At 38.3% G+C, this 18,300-nt stretch overlaps 1 protein-coding gene across 2 annotated transcripts in view; it reads right to left on the bottom strand.

The window, feature by feature from the left end:
* Positions 1-478: 478 nt before the first annotated feature.
* Positions 479-18,300, bottom strand: part of LOC105222292 (chaoptin) — a 269,127-nt gene continuing 251,305 nt past the window's right edge. Inside the window, exons 5-8 of one of the 2 annotated variants that reach the window (XM_049446749.1) lie at positions 5,852-5,962; positions 1,239-4,569; positions 1,102-1,128; positions 479-982 (exon numbers count right to left, since the gene is read on the bottom strand). In XM_049446749.1, the coding sequence (XP_049302706.1) occupies positions 809-982; positions 1,102-1,128; positions 1,239-4,569; positions 5,852-5,962 (3,643 nt within the window). In that variant the 3' untranslated portion in view covers positions 479-808. The remainder of the gene's footprint in view (positions 983-1,101; positions 1,129-1,238; positions 4,570-5,851; positions 5,963-18,300) is intronic. The other variant, XM_049446750.1, reaches the window with a different exon arrangement.

Consider the following 18,300-nt stretch of genomic DNA (forward strand, 5'->3'; position numbering starts at 1 on the left):
AAATTCACCGAAATTCTCATTACTAAACAGATAAGTTATTAACCACGTCATTTTAACCAGTTCTGTAAGTTCCATGCTAAAAGTATATTTTTATTATATTAATTAGTTGTTAGTAAAAAGTTACTATTTTAGGAATCAACAGGAATTACAGTTGCCACCTGCTGTGTATATATTTGCTTCTTTTATTAACGGATGCATATATTTTTAACCAAGTTCTGGTGCTGGCAAGGCAAATAAGCTTAAGTTGGGTTGAATAAATTTTGGTAGTAAATCTTACTAAAGGTTTCTATATTAAGCAAATTTATTATAGGTTTCATATTCTGCTAATAACTGTGGCTTGAGCAGCTATAATCATTCTGTAAAAAGACGAAAGTATAAATATCAAAAGATTCAAAAAATATTTTCTTCAAACACACTTCAGCTTCTTTGACTTGTCAGCACATATTTGCACGTCTTTCTTATCCTTCTACCACGAAACACAAAAACTACATTAAAAAAATAATAACTTCTCAGCAAATTGTCGCTTAAAATTTATTGTACATATACTATGTATATCTCTATCTTACTTAAACTATCAAATTTACACTTCTTACATAATATAATTAACACTTTACCGCAGTAAATTTACAGCAATTTACATATTTCTCAAGCTAACAATATTTTAGTTTTCAAACTTCATCCACTTTCAACAGTTAAAGCAAGAACCATTCCAGTTTAAAGTATATTATTATATAATATATTTAGTTTTATATGGCAACTCTTAACTTAGTACTTTACATACGCATTAGCAACTCTAGGCGTCCAATTATCAAAGTGACATTGTGAAGAGCGGCAAGACAATCGCCGCAAATGAGAGCAGAAAGAGACGTTCACTCGAACTGCTGAGTGCGCTCGCCTGGCACAGCAGATCTTCGGGAAATATCTCCAGTATGGGCAGACGACGACCCGTGGTTGGATCGTGGCACGTGTTCGAGCGCGCACGCTGCATGTGTTGAGAGTAGAGAAGAAAGAGAAAAATATATAAGCATATTATGGTATTGAAATGTGTAGAGAGAGTGAGAGTGTATAAAAAGAGTTTGTAAGAGAAATAAAAAGGCTTACGCGCAGAACGTATGCGGGTAGCGGTAACTTCGTGCATGGTAACGAAACATAAAAAGAATTTGGCAAATTAGAAAATACATACAACACGAAATATTAAATAAGGAAATATTATACTCTAAGCAAGAGTGCTTACTCACCTGCACCATTCTTTTCATCTCGTCCTTCTGTATCACTTTTATTTGCGCCGACTCGCGCAGCCAACGCCGCAACCAATGGCCGAACCACACCAGGCCACATTCGCACTCCAGTGGATTATTCGACGTGTCCAAGCCGCCGATGATACTGCGTGTGCCCACGGTATCCCAGTAGGTCTTGTTCGGATAGAAGCTGTCCGCCGCTAGCGCATTGATTTTGTTATTGGATATATCGATGGACAGCTGTGGCACAGCGCGTAGCGTATAAAAAATGCCCGGCGGCAAATCGGAAATTTTAGTATGTGAGATTTTCACCAACAAGTGTTGGTTACGTGCCAAACCCTCGAGCGCATCTGGCGCTATTGTTTGCACATTGCCGCCGTACAGCTCGAGCAGCTGTAATTTGGTATTGTTCAGCAGCTTTGAGAGGAGGTGCGAACCAATACTCGTCTCCACGCAGTGTACGCGTAATTCCTGTAGGCCCGGTATGCGCGCCACGAGCTCACCCAAATTCTGATGTGACGTCAAATGTAGTTTGCGCAGTGAGCGCAGTTTACTGAACACTATCGGATTGACCACCTTCACGTCGAGCAGATTGAGATCGGTGAGATGACGCAAGGCGACGAGGTCGTGCGCGGTAATGCGACGCAGCGGGTTGTGCGCCAGATCGAGCACACGCACCGAAGTCGGTAGGTGTTCGGCAACGCTGCTGGCGTTAACGATTTTATTATGTGAGACATTCACATGACGCAACTGACGCATTTCATGTAGTGAGGTGAGCTCTTGTAGATAGTTGCCGCTGACATCGAGATGTGAGAGATATGGCAGACTGAGCTGCGGCAGCACATAGAGACCCATGCGGCGTATTTTCAGAAGTCGTAAACGTGGCGTATGCAGAAAGACCTCCTTGAGGTTGGTGGTTACTAGTGGATTCTGTGAGAGCTCTAAGTTGGTGAGATTATTGAGAAAGGTGAAGGTGTTATCCGGCAACACGGTGATGCGATTGCAAGCCAGATTGATGTCGTAGAGGAATTGTGAGTTCACAAACATGCTGGAGTCCAAGTACTCCAGCGTATTCTGCGCCATTTGTATGCTGCGCAGCGTAAAGCCGACATCGGAGAAGGCCGGCACCGGCCACACAGATAACTGGTTCTCCGAAATGTCCAAATACTCGAGTCGCGTGTTCATGAAGACTTCACGTGGCAGCGCGCGCAAACGATTGCCACGTACGCACAGTATGCGCAGCTTGCGTAAGTTCGAAAATTGCTCGACTTGTAGCTGTTCGAGTCCATTGTAGCCGAGATCCAGCTCTTGCAGACTATTTAAGCCCTGAAAACTGCGTCGACGCAAAGTCGTGATATTATTGTAAGAGAGATCGAGTATTTCAAGGAATTCTAGATCACCGAAGGCGTGATTGGCCAAACTGCCGATTGTATTGTGCGCGAGATTGAGAAAGCGCAGCGTATTCGCCAGGTTCGCAAAGCTCTCGGTTTTACTGATCGCATTGTGACTAATGTCCAGGTTATAGATATACATATACGAGCTGAGTTCATCCTCAAAGTGCGCAATCTGATTGTAGGTGACATTGAGACGCAGCGGCGTGCTGGTATTCGAGACAAAATGGAACATTTTCAGTGAGAGCGTACAAAGGTTATTCTGCATCAAATCCAAAGCAGCAAGGTTGGGCAGCACCGTGAATGCGCCGTGCGAGATATTCGCCAACTGATTGTAGGACAAATCGATGTAACGCAGAAACTCCAAGTTGTGGAACGCGTGCTTCTCAAGCAGCTTCAGCTTGTTCGATTGCAAATTGAGCGTCTGCAGATCGCCCAGACTGTGGAAGGTATTGCGTGTGATAACCTCTAAAGAGTTGTACGAGAGATCGATCTCTACTAGGTGACTATGCACGTCGGGTAGGAAGAGTCCACGCGGCAGCTGCTTCAGCTGATTGAATGCCAAATTGATGTAGCTCAATTCACGCATATATGCAAAGGATTCATTGGATAGCGTCTTCAGGTTATTATTGTCCAAACCGAGCCACATCAGCTGCGAGAGCGGCAGCAGCGCTTCGAGCGGATCGATGGACTCCAAGCTGCGCGCTGGGAAGACCGCAAAGGAGAGTTCGAGTATCTTCAAAGTGCGTGAGACATTCTCAAACACCAACGGATGGTGTATATTAATGTCGTTGAAGCTCAAACTGATCTCCTGTATTTGCTCCAAGCCGTAAAACGAGCCCAAATGCAAGTGCGTTATTTTATTATTGCGCAGCAGTATCGTCTGCAGATTGGCGCCCCAATTGTCTACGGCGAAAATGCCCTCCGGTATGTCCGAAACTAGATTATAGCCCATGTTGAGGTATGAGAGCTGCGTGTAGTTGCGCAATGCCAGCACCGGTATCATCGTGAAATTGTTACCGCTCAAGCTGAGCACGCGCAGATTATCCGTATTCTCCGGCAGATTGGTCAACTGACAGATATTATTCGAAGCGAGGTATAGATACTTCAGTTTATGCAACGTGCTGATCGCACCTGGCACAGCGTTCAGCTCATTGCGCTCTAGATCTAAGTACTCCAGCGTTTCTGTTATGCCCTCAAAGGCGGTCACATGTATGCGCTCAATGGCATTGAAAGCCAACACTAGGTGCACTATACCGGTGCCCTTGAACACCGCCGGTGGCAGCTGCCGTATGAAGTTCTTCTCCAGATTCAAAGCGCGCACATGCACATCCGAGTAGTTGTTCTGAAACCAGTCCGATTCCAGCGTCTCCACCAGATTCATACCCAAATCGAGCTTCTCCAGCCGCATGCGCACCAGACGCAACTCTTTTGTCTGCACGCTACGCAACAAATTATCACGCAGCGACACAATACGCAACCCATGTAGATGCTCGAAGAGTTGTTGTGGAAAAACGGTGAGCAGATTGCTCGAGAGATCGATGGTGACCAGCGAGCGTGGCAGGAAGTTGGGCGCTATGTGATAGATGCGATTATTAGACAGGTCCAACCAGAGCAACTTTTGCAGCCGACTGAAGGGTTTACTGAGCGCAATGTGGTTACTAGTACTCGACGTGTGGCCCCCCATGCTGCCGAGTTCGTTCGGTGTATTTCGCGCGCTGTTGTGCGCACTTTTCGTCGTCGCCAGCTCATCATGCCGCGTGATGGCTGCCAAACTGGAGGGATGACTACTGGCGCCGTTGTTACCGCCGATCAAGCCGTTGCCGTTTTCATGCAGTCCAAACGGTGATACCTCGGTGATGTCGTTGCCGGAGAGGTGTAGTGAGCGCAGCGTGTCGAAGAGCGCCTCCCAGTTGCCCTCCAGCGTCGTTATGTGGTTCCTTTTTTTTATATGATGGCAGCGTTTAGAGGACAAGAAATTAGTTTGTTTGATTATAGACTCGAAAACATAATATGGTAAGATAAATCTGACTAAAATGGGAAGTCATTTTGAACAGGAATCACTAAAAATAAATAACTGAGCAGTAACAACGAATTAATTCGGAAAACTTCTGTCTCGCTTAGGTTTATCTGAACAGAAGCTTGAGTTCAGTAAGTGCAGATAGTCAATGATGCACATTATTTGTTAAGGAAGAAAAGAACTGTCATCTGTGTTAGAACTATGTACTTATATGCCAAGGTTCAGCGAAGCCGACAGTGTATGGAGATGAAAATTTCATGACTGCAAGAAATGCTAAAACATTCAAATCCCAGATAATTTGACAAATTTCTGTTAATTAAAAATTCAATCTAACCGATGATCTAAGTAGACAGTTTTTTTGACAGATCAGGGCATGAGTCGTGTCAAGCTGTCATGTTACTTTTGTTCATTATTGTTTGGCATTTAATCATGGAACAAGGTTTACAAATCGTTAAAATTTTTTGCGAAAATTCAGATTCTGAAAAAAATGTGTTTCTACGCGCACTACGCTTAACTTACTCAACACATTCGGCCTACTGAGTGAACTATTTATATATGAAAATATGAAAATAATTTTGTTAATAGAAATTGAGTTTTCAAAAATACGTAGGTTGCTATATATATTTCTGGACTAGGCAACACTAAGTGTTTGTATGGCTATGAAGCACCATCCTATAGCACTGTGAAAAACTGGTACAACGAATTCTTCCGTGGCCGACGCTCGCTCAAAGACGAATTCCGTGAAGGTCGTCCAAAAATAGCCCTTGTGCCAGAAAACACCGATGCCGTACGTGAACTGATAATGCAAGACCGTCATGTAACATACCTTCAGATAGAAGCATGCTTATGCATTTCGATATTGCATGAACACCTGGCCGTAAAAAAGGTTTGTTCTCGTTGGATGCCGCACAATTTGACAATCGCTCAAAAAAATGCTCGTGTGGATTGGTGTAAAGAAATGCTGAAAAAATACGATCGCGGTGCCTCAAAAGACGTTTATAAGATCGTCACATGTGACGAATCATGGATTTATGCGTATGAGCCCGAAACAAAACAGCAATCGACCGTGTGGGTCTTTCAAAAGACGAGCCAAATCCAACAAAAAAAAACGATCAATATGCCTATTTTCATTATTAGGCCAGAAATATATATAACAGCCCTCGTAAAATATTATACTTTTATAAAAGAGCGAAAAAACTCACCTCTGTGCCACAAGTCGCGTTAACGAATGCAATTTCTGCAATGCTTCCAGCGGTATGTGCTGCATTTTGTTGCCGGAGATGTCCAGTGTCATGAGTGAATGAGTCATTGTACTGTAAAAATAGATAGAAAACAATTGTAAATATATTTCGTCGAACTATTAAGCAGTCGATATAATTTGTTATTTCAAAGAAATGTGACTAGCTGCCTTGATTTTAAAAAATAGGCGTTCTTAGCAATGACCTACATATACCGCTGAGTTATGGAAATTATTTGAAAACTTTTAATACTCCACCAGGCAGCATTCGTTTTAAATTTAAAATACGGATTTATCACAGAGAAAGGCATTGGGGTGGCACAAAGCATTAAGTAAAAGTCTTTAAATCAAGGAAAACTTTTCTCATCATCGAATCTTCTATCTACCTCTGTTAAAGACGATAACATCGAATATCGCAAAGATTAGAGAAAGAGAACTTGAAGATGGTTGCATTCGAATTAACGAGTTAACAGTGGATGTTAGCATCTTTTACTACTCGACTCAACACATTTTGGTTAATGTTTTGGGTATGAAGGTATTAATGCACATTTGGCGCCAAAAGATCTGAAACTTTCACAAGAACGACGTCGAGTAGCGGTAACCAAAATATGCTTCATAACGTAGAAGAGGATCTTTCATTCATTAAATGAATCATTACTGTCAATAAGACGTGGGCTTATGAATATGAAAACGAAACAATCTGGTGAATGGCGCACCAAAACTGAGTCGAAGCCAAGAAACACAAAATTTCCTAAAGATATTGAATGTAATCTCAGCCGAGGCTTATAACAAATTTATGGAAAATTTCTCAAGCGTTGTCGTGCTTACATGGGCTCAGCAACGTTTTTTGAAAATGTAGTATTTTTGGCTGAAATTTGATCAAATAAGAAAAAAGTAAGAAGTAATCACTAAAAACATTTTTTAACCTGTCATATCAGATTGATTGATTTGAGGAAATTTGTGGAAAGGGAGATAGAAGAGAAATTTGTGTTAAATTTTTGTCATTTATTTATTTGGTAGCATTTCAAACAAGAATAAATATATCAAGATGCAAGCTCTCAAAGTAAATTTCAATTTACTTTTATAAACAAAGAACATTTCCACACAAAATTAGCACAAAAACATTAAAGCCTAAAAATAACCAAAATGCGACTTCAGCAAATTCATACGGGTTTCAGCAAACACTTTTACTCTTAATAACGGCACATTTTTATATGCGGATTTTTCGCACATTATGCAAACAAGCTGAGTGTGTAAAACGGCGTTGAATCCGTTTTTGGTAAGCACCATAAAAAGCTAAGCAAATAAACCGCATACATGTATGTGCGAATGTGTAAATCTATGGTTGTGTATGTACGGCAAGCTGTACGTATGTGTATGCTGTTGCATTTTTACAAAGAGTTATGCTTGAAAATATTTGAAGAGCTAAGCACAAGCGTTAGTAAGCGTTTTGGTTTACATATATGTATATGTATATCGCTGTAAATATATATGTATTTACATATGTAAATAAGTATATATGTATGCATGTGTGTTGGTGACTATGTAACTATTTCTGACTTGGCTTGTCACACACGCGCACAAGCATATCGTTTTAGCCGACTCATTCAACTATATTCGCCGCATCACCTCTTTCGTGTGCCGCACACGGCGTATGAGTAACATTTGACTAAAGAAAATTCAAATTCAAAATTTTTGATGACACACATGAGTCCTCACTTTATACGTCTTTTTTGTATAACTTTGTTCTTTTTTCTTGCTTTATGTCGCTTACAGTTGCTCTTGCAGCATAATATGAGTTTGCGAAATTTTTTAGAAATTTTTATGGCAACCTCACTGCCGCACCCAAGTTTTGGTGAAAAATGTGCAGAAGGCAGCATTTAAAAACCGCTCGTTGTACACTTTCATACATTTTGTGGGGCAAGAAAGTAAAATTTTCGCATACAATTACAACACTAAGCCTTTTGTTTTGCATGTCTGTGGCATTAACTATGCAACTTTTTGCTGCTGTGCGCAACACTTTTGGCTTTTTGTGTCTAACGGTGAAAATGTGTCAGTTGTGATGCCTTTTAAGTGACTTCAAATGACTCACAAATGCTTACCGTTATTTAGATACTTCAAAGGGTTGTCGCACGTGTTTTCTATGTCAGTGTGTGGATATATGTGTTTGTAGCTTTATAGGTGAGCGCGTGTGAATTAGGTTGAGAACGTGCGCTTTGATGATGTGTCATCACCTCTTTATGGCGTTGAAAACTTTTTTAAAGGAAATGGCACTAATATGTTGTAAAATTTAAATATTTTTAATAAAAAAAAAGATGCTGTTATTGCTTCGCGGAAGTAATTTGAATACATTTAAGGAGCACAACAAGTGTGGGTGACCGAAGAAAGAGATTTTGGAGTTAAAAAAACTGTTATCAATTATTTGATAACATGAAGGTATATTTATACATAATTTAAGTATGCTTACTGAAACCCAAAAAAATCGTTATAAAATTAAATGAGACCTCCCATGGTACCTATGGTGCTTAAATAAAAAAACCTCTAATACGGTAAAGATTTTGACTTAAACAAAAACTTCGCTACTGGAAGACAATGACACGGTCGAAAAATACTAAAAAAATACAAAATTTCGTTGATTAATAAAAATTAAATTTCAAACCAAATTTTGGTCGAATTTTGTCTCCTAAAATTCGTATAGCTCGAAAGAAGTTTTAATATCTTAACTATAAAATAATGCAGTGGGTTTGGTACTTAAAAAGATAAGTTTAGACCATATTTCGTGAACATTTTTTTTGCAAGACAATGAAAATACCGAAAAAAAATTGATATTTAAAATTTCACAAAAATTGTGAGCTTATGTGAAAAAAGTGTAAAGCAAAAGTTATAGACCTTTTGCATTACCTTCACACTTTGCCCTAAAACTTTTTTGTGTAGAACTCGTAGTTGTGGCAGAATTTATCTTTCGTTGGATTTTTCGGATTTCAATCCAAAATGAATTTCTTTATTTTTTAGCATTTTTAAGGCTTCTGATCTAATTGATTGGGCTCCTTAACATATGTCAAAAAACATGGTTTTTAATATTTAATCGTATTACTTCGAGGAGGTGAATAATGCATATGGGCAAAAATCGGACTACTGACACAGTTCCCAATTGGGGTACAGGCAAAAAGTTAAGTCTATAACGACATAAAATGACTTTCATGCTCAGTCAGGAACCGTGACATTAGTCCAATTTTGCCTATATGCGATATACGGTAGAGACTCTAGGTGGAAAAAAGTAAAAAGGTGTGGTTTCGCCCTCTACCACGTTTAATATGCATATATTTCTAACTACTAATGTTTCATCAATCAAACTTTAAGAAAACGCATATTTCTGATTTATTGTGAAAATTGGTGAAATCAAACTATAAGGTTAGATTAGAGATTTTCACTATAAAATGGTTATGTTCAAAGCTACCAAAAGTGCAACCAAACTTGGTTGAAACTTGGAACACAATATGCTATATATATTGTCTTGCTACAGTTGAAATATTGACCAAGTTAGCAAAGAGTCAGGCCTATATTCTATACGACTCCGTTTTAAGCTACATCAGATAATTTTCTGTTACGATATATAAATCAAGTACCAGCGAAGATATGGGAGTATAAAACCGTGCGAGAGGCACCTTTTAACTGAGAATTATACAGTAAAGGAAGCACCTTGTGAAAATAATCGAAATCGGATTATAACATTAAAGGCGAACATGAAATGAACTTGAGAACCTCAAGTACCACGACTAATAATTTCAATTTATAATAAACATATTTGTCAATTCGGAAGAAACCTTAATAAAATTAGTTCAAAATATTTTCTTGACAGGATTTCTATGCTTCCTGTTGGCTTTACACCATATATAACGACCAATATGCATGCTATCTTAATAAAATTCAAAGATAATTTATTTTTAATTCTTTTGACTCGTAATACTTGCTGAAAGTAAAGAAATTCGACTGGACACTTCCCCTAACTAAAAAGAGTGATCAATTTCGAGGAACATTCTTTGGCATTTATTTTTTCAAAGATTATTCCTTTCAAATGTTGGCGGCGCCCACGTCTCAGATGGTTCATCTTCGTTCAGTCCAATTTTCGATAACTCGCTGGATCATTCCGGCTGGTAACTGGCGAATGACATGCGTGATGTTTTGCTTCAAGGCCTGAATCGAAGCAAAATTTTCAAAATTTTTTTCTTTACACATCCCTACAAGAAAAAGTCTAATGGTGTGATATCACACGATTTTAGTGTAAAATTGACCGGCCCAAAAAGTGCTCATCGAAGTGTTCTCTCAATAAATTCATTGATTGATGTGGTTTGTGGAAAGTGGCTTTCTCTTGTTGAAACTAAATGTCGATGGGATCACGAGTTTCATCTCAGGCTATTTGATGCCTCTTCATCAGACTATTTGGTTATCATGGTGCAATAACGGTCGCAATTGACAGTTACGTTCTCATCGGCATCATTTTTAAAGAAATAAAGACCGATGATTCCACCGGTTCACAAATCACACTAAACCGTTGTTTTTTCTTGAATCTCTTCAGGTTGCTCTTCGTCCCAAATGTTGCAATTTTGCTTTTCTACATACCCATTGAGCCGGAAATATGTAAGCCTTATCGGTGAACAAAATTCGGCTCGAAAACGTAAGATCTTCTTTTCAAGAGCACATAGAGCGGTGCAATGTCATTTTGGGAAGGTCGAGCGACTTCAGTTCTTGCAGAATCTGTATTTTGTGCGCTTTCAATTTAAGATCTCGTCGTAAAATGTGTCAAGTCGTTCCATACGTTAATCCGATTTGCTGCGAACGCGCCGAATCAACCCTCCATGGTCTTAATTTACACTCTCAGCTCCGCCATAGCTGAGTTATTTTGTTCACTGCGTACTGGAATTGGTCGAATATGATTCCATAATGAATGGTGGGTCTCAAGGTAAGTGATGATGTTGCGAATAGTATGCTCAATAGGCTCCTGTAAGCTTTTTAGTGATGAAATGCCAAATAATATTGAACGTGATCAGTCAAAAATATCTGTTGAAAAAAGTACTTCTACTTGTATCACCATTTATGTAATAAAATGTTTTTAAATGTCTTGTTGACTTTATACCGTTTATATTAGTAAAAATGTAAGATATCAGCAAAATTTTGGTGATATATTTGAATATGGATATACCATAATATGGTAGTGAAATTGGATAATCTGTATGCTGAAGAGAATAATTTTTGAACTTCCGAATGACTATAAGCGAAACAATTAGGAGTTATGTTTCAAGTTATCTTAATAACAAAGCGTTGAAATATTTGTATTTTCAAAAATAATTCTTTAAACTCTTTAAATTATTATTATTAAATTTTAATGCCTTAAAATAGTTAACTAACTTATTAAATTTTACTCCATATTGCACTTTTTTCTCATTCACAAAAGTTGAACCAACCCATAAAGCGAGCATGCTGCTATTTTCTAACAGTTGATGATAAAACTACAAAATTGTCACAACTTTTCTGCTTAAGCAATTTTGTCGCATTGTTGCTACTCATCATTGCTTACTAAGTATGACCAATTATGACATCAAGTGGTGAAAATAGCAAAAGCAGCTGCTGCAAGTCATTCAATGCTCAAGTGTGGCAGACATAAAGAGCATTAGAAGCGAGCAAGTGGGTGGACATATGATGATATTAATGGTTATATGCACTGAATGTCTATGTATGTATGTATAAGTGGGTGGTGATAAAATCGTTATAATGAAAGTTGATATGTGGATATGAATTACATAGGGAGAAATAGATGTGTTTGTTGAAGTTGATGGCTAACTTGTGGGAAAGTAATGTTTTAAAGTGGCAAAAATCTAAATTTGGATTTAATATTGTTAAGAAAAATTATAAAAAAAAAGTTATAGCTTAAATACCCTTCACAAATGAAAAAAAAACTCAAACAAGAAGTAACTACTTTCAAAATACAAGTGAAACAAAATATTCCTCACATATGTATGCATGTCGAACTCTTCAACCGCATATATGTATGTATGAATATATGACATATAGCATATGCGTAACTAAACATGGCTAATCAACGCAGCTCACTTACATTTCATATCAGCATTGCATACATTTCATTTTGCTCATTTAAGTGGAAAACAAACATTTTGCCATTGAATCGCTCTTCAAAGTGCTTTACTCAGCTTTGACGCTGGCGCACGCTGTTTACCATAACGATATGTTATACTGTGCTGTGCTATGCCATGTTGTGCTATGCTAAGTTGTGCTATGTGCCGCTATGCTGTGATAGCGTATATATGTCTGCATATGCTATGTACTATAAGTATATGGTAGCATTCCATTCGCCGCACAGCTAATAAAGCGAGGAAGCGGAAAGCGCAAATGTCGCGTCAGCAATAGACGGATGGATATGAACGAGCTCATAACTTTGTATGTATGTGTGTATGTACATAAGGGTGTTTCAAACTTTTATTTTAGTTTTTTTCTCAACTTGTATCCTCTAAAATATTATTTTTGTACATATGTAAAAAATTTTACAAAAAGTCTGTCTCTGGTCATTTTTATATTCGAGAACAAGTCGAACTGAAGTTCCATACACTTTAATTCGAAGAACCTGCTCTTTCTTCCAAATTCCCGTTATCAGATCACTATAGGGTTAGCTTAAGTTAGATGACTGTTTAAAGAGCGTTTAAGTGTTTAAGTCTTGACCTCCCAAACGCAGGACAGTCAATAAGGAAGTCATGAATTATTTCCACCCCATCTTCTTTCATACAACTTCTTCAGATGGCATCTGGTAGGATTCCAGGCCTTACTGCGTGGAAGCCAATAAGGCAATGGCCTGTTATAAGCTCCACATCTAGGGAGAGGCTAGCCTTGTTGAGGGCAAATCGATCAATAGATTTCTTTCGATCGATCTTGGGCCAAAAGGCGCATGTATCGATGTTGGCCCAGTGTTGGTCTGGCTTCCGTGAAGCCCAGCTATCTATTACAAGATACGTGAGGATCGACCCGCTCCCATTCTACCGATAGTGGTTTTAAGGTAAATTTTCTTGCGAGCTCATCAGCTTTACAGTTTCATGTGATTCCGCTGTTTTATCACAAAGACACTCGATGCTATTGATGACGAGGTTGGGCACTGTTCGACCATCTCTGAACGTATTGTTAATGAGTTCAAGACTGGTATCACCGCCCTGAACACTTAGTTTATTTTTTACGAACGGGAATAAAAAGAAGTCGTCGCCAAGTCAGTACTATATGGAGTATGATTAATCAAGTCGATGTTTTGCGTGCTGAAATATGCAGTTGTTTCAGTCGATGTATGAGAGCTCACACGTAGTGAAGAGTGATTACTATCCGTCTTCCTCGATTGGTCTTCCTGATTTCTTGAAAGACAACTGGCCCAAAAAGATCTTTGTACCACTTAGAATTTTATGATCGGCGTTATATCAGTGGTCTGGTGGTTGCATGTTTAGTTTTTCCAACAAAAAGGCAAGAACAGGTTTTGTTAGATTTGGCTCAACTTGAAACACTCATACAGCCGGCTGCTGCTTAGTTTCGAGGTCATACGCATAAATCCAAGATTCATCATCTACCACGATATTATAGACGTGTTTCGAAGCACCATTATCGTATTTTGTTAACATGTCTCTCAACTAATCGACACGAGCTATGTTTTGATCCGCTAGCATACTGTCACATACAGTGGTTCATGGTACCACTAAAGCCTATAGTTGTCTCAAAATAGGTCGCATGACCATCCCGGATTGTCTCTTTTCAAACAGCATCAATATTTTCCAGTTTCACAACTGATTTGGATGACCCTTTTGAAATCCATCTTGGGGAGATACACGAACTCGATTGCATTCACCTTACCATCGATAAATATTGCTCTTTGATGGAGCTTCATCGCCAGAAACTTAAATAGGTTCATTGTACTGTTGTTGAAATAATTCACATCGCAAGTTGAAAGAAATATTCGTGTAAAAATGTTCGCAGTTTAATTCCATTTTTTGGTCGTAAAGAATATTTTAAGTTACTGTACAACACAAATAGCAAAGACAATAAACTAGGTATTGGACGAAGGAAAAAAATGAAAATTCGATTTTTGGCAGACGTTTTTATAAAAAATTGCAAATTTCGATGAAAATTTTTCCAAATTTTTTTTTTTTTTAAATAGTTCTAATTTAAAGAGATCCTTCGTTCAAGACCTTGTAAATGATATCTCGAAGACCTGTGTAAAGTTTCATCAAGATCGGTTGTTTGAAAACATCTGTATCTCCGAAACTATTAGTCGGATCAACTTGAAAATTTAGGAAAATATTCTAGAGATGTTATAGAATTTAATAAGATAAAAACAAAATTTTCGATTTTTTGAAACTGTGAAACCCATGTAACCCCTTAACCCTACTGTACACTTATGAATGCGAATAAACACCAAAATAAAGAAATATTTATACATGTACCATTACCATTACCTTTACCCAGAAGCACCACCACAAGCTGAACCGCCATCATACGTAAATATATATCTGTGTGTACTCGTAGTAACAGTTCTAATGGCAATACCAACAACCGGCAATGCTAACAAATACTAACAACAATAGAACAAAAAAATATGGCAGCCAAACAGAACTAACTGTAACAGCCGCAATCACACTGGCGACAGTCATTATAATGATTGTTATGATTGCAGCGCCATCTAGCGCACAGCATCGCAATTATTAGCATTTACGACGTCATCACTAAATATTGCAATATTATCACTGCCATCCACATTATCAACTGCACCATTATGATTAGCACTAAATATGGATGATAATGTGAGCATGTGTATGTTTGTGTGTGTGTGCTTGTGAGCAGCGCTGTGCTGGTTGCCTTTAGCGCTGCTGCTCGTTGGCATTGTTTAGCTCGCTTCATCAGCACAATCATTTTCCGCTGTCAGTGCAGCGCGGAAACTCAAATAGCTGCGATGAGCCATGACACAATGCACAACGGTGCAATTGAGCGCTCGCCGGGTAGACTACTGGCTGCACACTCGCACACACAGATATAGTTTATCGTTGAATAGTTAACTGGTGGCTTGGTTTGTTGAAATGTATGTGTGTCGTTCGCCAAGTCAACGCTGGCAGTTCCTGTTTCAACCATTTCTATGGAAGAGTGACTAGCGCTGTCATAAGCGCGGCTGGAGGGCATATATGTATGTATGTATATATGTATGTGTGCATAACGGTATAGTTATTACTTGGAATGGTATGACTTGTCGATTGAAGTGCATGTGAACAGCTTCCGACAATAACAACAATACTTTAAAATACCAACAAAAGTATTGAGCGGAATGAGCGGAAACCTATTGACTGTGCGGTGAGTACCCTGTAGGAAATAAGTGCCTAAAAGTAAAGCATATTTGCTGAACTTTTTTGTTGTATATATGGAGCGCTCTGCTTTATTTCTTAAATTGTTTACCATCTTTTACAGATTTTCACGTTTTCATGAGCTGGAAGACAGGTTGTTTTTTGGTCAAATTCTTCTTATTGGGAAATTACCTTGAAAAAGTAGCCTAGTTTTTTCTAATGAAGACTTCTCGACCTCTTTCTTTTGCCCACTTAGAACTTTTTTTTATTTTTTTTTTTTTATGTTTTTAAGCCTGACAGTTTTTCAGCCTGCACTTTTATCTTAGTTCGATCCAAACTTCTTCTTAACTAGGTTTTCTTTTAAATTTGGTTTAACCTATTTCTTAACATAGTGACCATTTAGGTTTCTTTATTAGGTTCTTTCTTATTACTTTAGGTATCCAAGTACATATGTATATCTCAGCTTTCAGTAAAATCTATGACCTACATAAAAATTTGAGAATTTCTGCCTGAAGAAACAATTACGTTTACTGAGATTATGACTGATTTGTTTCTTAGATGATTTTAACAATGGCGGAGTTTCAGCCACATAAAAAAATTTCAAAGTACAAAAACCGCGCCTTGGTTAAAAACAGGACCACGTAACTTCTTTGTATCAGGGATCGTTTTAGGGCACGGTGATGCCTATGGATGGTCATTGAGTTTTATACAAAAATATTAAGAGAGTCCTTGCTTCTACCATATGTAGTTCGGAATTGATCCAGAACTTCTAGTATACTCTACACGTTCCACGACAGAAACCTTAACAAAGTATAGAATGTATCAGTAATGGTCTCGGGAGATAGATGAATCTCCAAATTGTTCATCGCATTTTGTAATTTCTGCCAAGGAAAATCAAAAATAACTTAAGAAACTACAGAAAAATCTACACCTAACAAGGATCAAGCTTTGTATGCGATACATGTCTTGAGGAAAAATTTGTATGCCAAATACTAAACACTGTAACACTAGGACTTAGAATATCTAGCATACTATCTGATCAAATTTGAATCGGAAAAGGAAAATGTTTGTCTTTTTAATGGATTCACAACTGCGGAGTCGTTGAAAATATTAATTAAGTATTATCACGAACACAGGTGGCGCAAAGCATTCTATGAAGTTCGTGACGTTAGCGAAAAAGTGTCTCATGAAAATCGTCCATTCACGTTCAATAATGATGACAGCATCGAAAAAGTTGGAGAAATGGTACATGAAATCACCGTATTGACATCAAAGAGATTGTTGAGAATCTCAACATCTCTTATGGAACGACTTAACCCATCTTGGTTGCTTTTTTAGTTATAAAGCGGTTCAATGGTAGATTCGTAACAAAATAACTGAATCTCCAGTAAAAACTATGTCGAGTAGTAGAGGCATCGTTGTGATCAACTGAGAACCTTATATTCTCAACTACGAGACGTGGGTTTATAATTATAACAGCGAAACTGTTCAAAATTCTAGCGAATGGTGCTCCAAAAAAGGAATCTTAAACGAAAAAATTACATCAAAGTCGGTCAAAATAAAGGTCACTGTATTCTTTGGGTATATTTTGGTATAGTACACCATGAATTTCTTTCATATGAACAAATGGCCAGTACTTGTTTTAACTTTTACTTAGTTTTAAGCTGTTTATGCATTGTCGTTTGCAAAGGGGGTTTTAGGGGTTCAAATCCCCTTTTCGCCAAAAAAACCCTCCTGAAATTTTTTCCTGTGTACGCTGCTGCTTCTATATGAAAAAATAGTTTTAAATTACCACATTTTTAGGCCAAAAACGCATTGGCCAGTGCGGGTCAAATTTGATTGTAGGTATAACTATCTTCGATTTACCTAAGGCCTCCCTGATATGGATGGTTTCTGTTGAGACAATAATTTCGAAGACATTTCATGAAAGAGTGTTTCTCGTATGCTTCAATTTTAAAAGTTATAAAAATTTTCAAAAAATGCGTTACCAAAAGAATGGTAATTGTCCTGTTCATCTACGTAGGCCACGCAACCACTTACTTAGAACAAGATTAACTAATAACTAAAACTAATAACCTTATAGTTATTGAAAAGCCTTAGCAAAACTTGAACCTCATAAATTATGCCTACCACTTTCTATTTCCAATAATAGCGTGCCTGCAGATGACACTAGGTTTTAGGTTGCCTACAAAAAGACCGTCAAAATAACACAATGAAACTTGTCAATCACCCAATGGAGGGCCACCAGCTGAATAAACGCGGAAGCTTTTTGACAACATTATGACGTTATTCTACAAATGTATGGGTGCATGCACAAAATGTCGAGGCCTAGCATTAGCAATGCGCTTCAGTGTCCGCAGCGCCAGCAAGCGCGCTCTATTAAGTCAACAGGCAACACACTGCGCACCCAGAATTTATAGCAGAAATTGCATGAGCGTTATATACCGCCTAAATACACAACAAACACTAGACGCGCTTCGGCATAATCAGCCCTTGGCCAGCTGACAAACGACTGCACAGCACCGCAGGGCTTCTGCACTGTCTCTTGGTCTCATGGCTTCCCATCATTTGCTGTGCGTTTGTATTGACCTCTGTGCAGTCATGCGAAATTTAATTTTGCCAATGACAGACACAAAAACTCAGCGCCGTTTTCGCCGAACCCCTGCGTTCTTGGTAAATGTGGCGCCTATTTGGTGAGGAAGGTCCGGCTTTCAATTATAGTATGTAGCATGCGGCTGCATTGTGAAGTTGCTTAAGCTATGCGTTTGAATGAATGAGCATTGAAATTTAAGATTTTAAACACATGAACTTTTATATGAATCGGACAATAACCACGCCTATTTCCCACATAGCAAAATGTTAAATTCCAATTGATTCGTTAAGTTTCCAGTATAAAAAACAAAGAAGCAATTAATATAACGGGAAGAATTTTTGCGCGAATAATACCTTTGGTGTGTGCCACTTTATGAACAAAAATTGTTCAAATCCAATCATAACTCTGCCAGACATTAGGCACCAAATACTTGAACCCCAGTACTTA

The sequence above is a fragment of the Bactrocera dorsalis genome, chromosome 1, assembly GCF_023373825.1.
Source record: "Bactrocera dorsalis isolate Fly_Bdor chromosome 1, ASM2337382v1, whole genome shotgun sequence".
NCBI classification, from domain to species: Eukaryota; Metazoa; Arthropoda; class Insecta; order Diptera; family Tephritidae; genus Bactrocera; species Bactrocera dorsalis.